Source organism: Fonticula alba, assembly GCF_000388065.1.
Source record: "Fonticula alba strain ATCC 38817 unplaced genomic scaffold supercont2.3, whole genome shotgun sequence".
Classification (NCBI taxonomy): domain Eukaryota; order Rotosphaerida; family Fonticulaceae; genus Fonticula; species Fonticula alba.
Genome location: NW_009242973.1, coordinates 3,175,024 through 3,178,293, shown reverse-complemented (window position 1 = coordinate 3,178,293; position 3,270 = coordinate 3,175,024). Strand labels below are relative to the sequence as shown.

At 67.4% G+C, this 3,270-nt stretch overlaps 1 protein-coding gene across 1 annotated transcript in view; it reads right to left on the bottom strand.

The window, feature by feature from the left end:
- The window catches only part of H696_02452 (hypothetical protein), a 2,807-nt gene extending 558 nt beyond the window's left edge, over positions 1 to 2,249 (bottom strand). Inside the window, exons 1-3 of the mRNA XM_009496356.1 lie at positions 2,005 to 2,249; positions 547 to 1,876; positions 35 to 359 (exon numbers count right to left, since the gene is read on the bottom strand). Of these exons, the coding sequence (XP_009494631.1) occupies positions 35 to 359; positions 547 to 1,876; positions 2,005 to 2,153 (1,804 nt within the window). The 5' untranslated portion in view covers positions 2,154 to 2,249. The remainder of the gene's footprint in view (positions 1 to 34; positions 360 to 546; positions 1,877 to 2,004) is intronic.
- Positions 2,250 to 3,270: the final 1,021 nt, after the last annotated feature.

Sequence of the window (3,270 nt, the reverse complement as noted above, 5' to 3'; positions counted from 1 at the left end):
GGGGGGGGGGAGAAAGAAGGGATGGGGCACGCACCGGCGGTGTCGTTGTGGCTCGAGGCGAGGTACGGGTTGTGATCGTCATAAGCCGAGGGGACCGACATGGAAGGCGTCGAGAGGACAGGCTTCTGGAAGTCGGACACACCGACGCCAGCCGAGCCGGACAGGAGCGGCGCCGAGTCGTCCTCGTTGGAGGCGGAATCGCTGTCGGAGTTGGCCTCATACGGGACGGCACGGTAACCGGAGCTGTGCTCATTCTCGCCGTAAGGCACGAGGCGCTTCCAGAAGACCAAAACCAGGACGGCAGCGAAGTAGTTCATGGCAGCGGTCAGACCGAAGACATACATGGCACGCTGGTCGACCTGTGCGCGTGCGGGAATGCGGGAATGCGGGAATGCGGGGATGCGGATTGGAAGAGGAGGTGAAACGGAGGGAAGGCCAAAGATGTCAGTCGATGGGGAACAGGCGCGGCGCCGAGCGGGAAAGGAGGATGGCACAGATGCAAGGGGGAGGGGAAAGGCCGAAAGAAGAAGGAAGAGCAGCACGGACCTCGAACAGGGCACTGGCCCACAGGGGACCAACCAGGCGAGCCACGGCACCGACAAGCATGTGCCAACCAGTCAGGGTGCCCTGCTGGGCCGGGCCCATGATCTTGGAGAAGACCGAGAAGCAAATGGCATTGGAGATCGGGTAGCCGATGGTGTACAGGCAGAAGGTGGAAATCCAATACTGAGTCTCGGAAATGACCCAGTCCGGGTAGCCGAAGCCAACACGGATGAGCAGCCCGGTGGCGGCCAGGATGAGGCCGACAAAGAGGAGCGGGCGATCGCCAACACGAGCGGACAGGGGCTTGACCGCGATGAAGGACACGACGGAGCTCAGACCGGCCAGGGTCAGGAAGAGGGAGTTGTCGGCGACGCTCCAGCCGAAGTTGACCGACGTGAAGGGAGTGGCAATGGTCTCGAACACCGAGAAGGAGGAAGTGATGAAGAAGAAGATGACCATGTTGACGTAGATGGCCGTGCGGTCGAAGACAATCTCGTCCTCCTCGTTGGCATCGACCTCGACATTGGCCGCGGTGTCGGCATTGAGGGAAGACCCGCCAATCGGGGCAGAGTCGTCGCTGGAGTTGACCGAGCCCAGGCCCATGGTGGTGGTGGCACGGTTGACCAGGGTGCGGAACTTGGCATTGACCTTGTCCAGCATGCTCTCCTGCTCGCCGGCCTCCAGGCGAGCATTCAGCTTGTTCATGCGCTCGAGCTCGGTCTCACGGAAGAGGAAGACCACCGCCAGGAAGGAAATGACCGCCAGCAGGCAGGACACAAACCCGGGGACGGTATACTTGTCGAAGAACAGGTAGGGAGCCATGCGGAGGTTGACATCGCCGAAGGCCAGCGAGAAGGCCGGGCCAATGATGAAGCCGACCGCCTGAGCGGCGGCCACCAGGGCCATGGCACCGGTGCGGTTGTCCACCGGGGTGGCGACCGCCACGTGCGTCCGGCAAACGGTGGCCGTGCCGGCGCCAATGCCGATGATCAGCCGAGCGAAGAACATCATCCACTTGCCGACGCACAGGAAGTACAGGACCGAGCCGAAGAAGATGAAGCACATGCCGAAGATGTAGGGGCCGCGAGCGGAGCGGTGGTTGTACCAGTAGCCGAAGGGCGGCGAGGAGATGGCCTGGCCGAGGGAGAAGGCGGCCACGATGAGCCCGTAGAAGCCCATCCCGTCCAGGGGGTAGTGCGACTGGGTCGGGTCGCGCGCCTCAATGGTCGGCACACCCTCGAGGATATCGAAGAAGTAGACCATCGAGGAGAGGGTGATAGAAAACATGATGGAGCCCATGAACATGACGAACACAGAGATGGCGATGGCGATGCTGTTGGGGGGGGGGGGGAGGGGCCAAGGGGTGAGATGAGGGGTGCGAGGCGGAGCCAAGCGAAAAGCCAGAGGAGAGGGAAGCGGGCGGGCGGGCGGGCGGGCGGGCGAGAAGTCAAGAGGGCGCACCGCTCGATACGCTTCTCCTTGAGAGCGTGAGGATCCTCCTCCGGGGCATAGAGGCCGGCCGAGTCGTACGAGACCGACGGGTCATTGCCCAGCAGGGGGGAGGTGTCGCTCGTTCCCGCGGCGGGAAGAGGACTGACTGAGGTGGTCATGGTGGGGCGGGGAGGGCGCACGCGGGGGACGGGGTCTCGCGCGGGAACTGGCTGCTTCCGGAGTTCCGTGTAGGGAGGAAGGCGGGGGAGGGGGGCTGGCAGGGCGGGGGAGGGGAGGGGGGGGGCTGTCAGGAGGGGAGGGGAGGGGGGGGGCGGGGGAGGAAAGCGAAGAGGGGAGGGGGAGGGAGGGATCATACCCAATAACCAGGGTGTGGGGGCGGGCGCGTCAGTGCACCGGGGCCGAGTGGTGTTTCACTTGAGTGTGTGTGTACGTGCGCGCGTGCGTGTCGGACACGGGGGAAGGGAGGGGAGCGAGGGACAAGGGGAGCCATGTCCCCCGCCCCCCCGTTCCGGGACCGCGCCCAACAGGTATCTGTCTCTTGCAAACCGCCCGGCCCGAGCCGCAGACCCTCCGCCAGGTGGGGGCCGGGGGGGGGGGGGGGGGAAGGGGGCGCCACACGCCCGACACACGGGTCGGATGGGGAGGACCCCCGGGGGCCCAGAACGTTTCACGAGGTCAGTGCGCTGTGCACGGGCGCGCGCGCGCGCGCGCGCCCGGACATACCGCATATAGCATTGGAGTTGGATGGCCTTTGCGCCGTGCCCCAAGTCCTGGCAGGCTGCGCGGGCGGGGGTCGCGGGCTGGGGTGGGGGCGGGGGCGGGGGCGGGGGGGGGGGGATAAAATAACATCCGCACACGCGGCCCGGGCGGCCCTGTGAACCGGAGGGCCTCCCCGCGCCGACTGAGCCGCCGCGCGGACAGGGCAACGAGAGGGGGGAGAGGGACAAGGGGGCATCCGGCCAAGCGGGCACCAGCACATTGGCAGATCGTGGGAAGGGCGAGGGCTCACGCGGCCCTCCCCTGCGGCGGAGGCCCCGGGCGCGCGTGCCCGGTTGGGGGCCGCCCGGCCAATCTGCCCCAGCGGTTGGGGCTGCCGGCGTGGTGCCCGAGAGGGGCAGCACCCGACCTGACGGGGGCGGGGGCGGGGGCGGGGTGCTCCCGCTCCCATGCCGGGGGCGATCTCCGCCCTGGGGCGGTCCGCCGCGCGGCACGGCCCGCCAGGCCCTCCTTGCCCACATCACCAGCGGCAAGCGGGACTTCGCCTCCCCCCCCCCC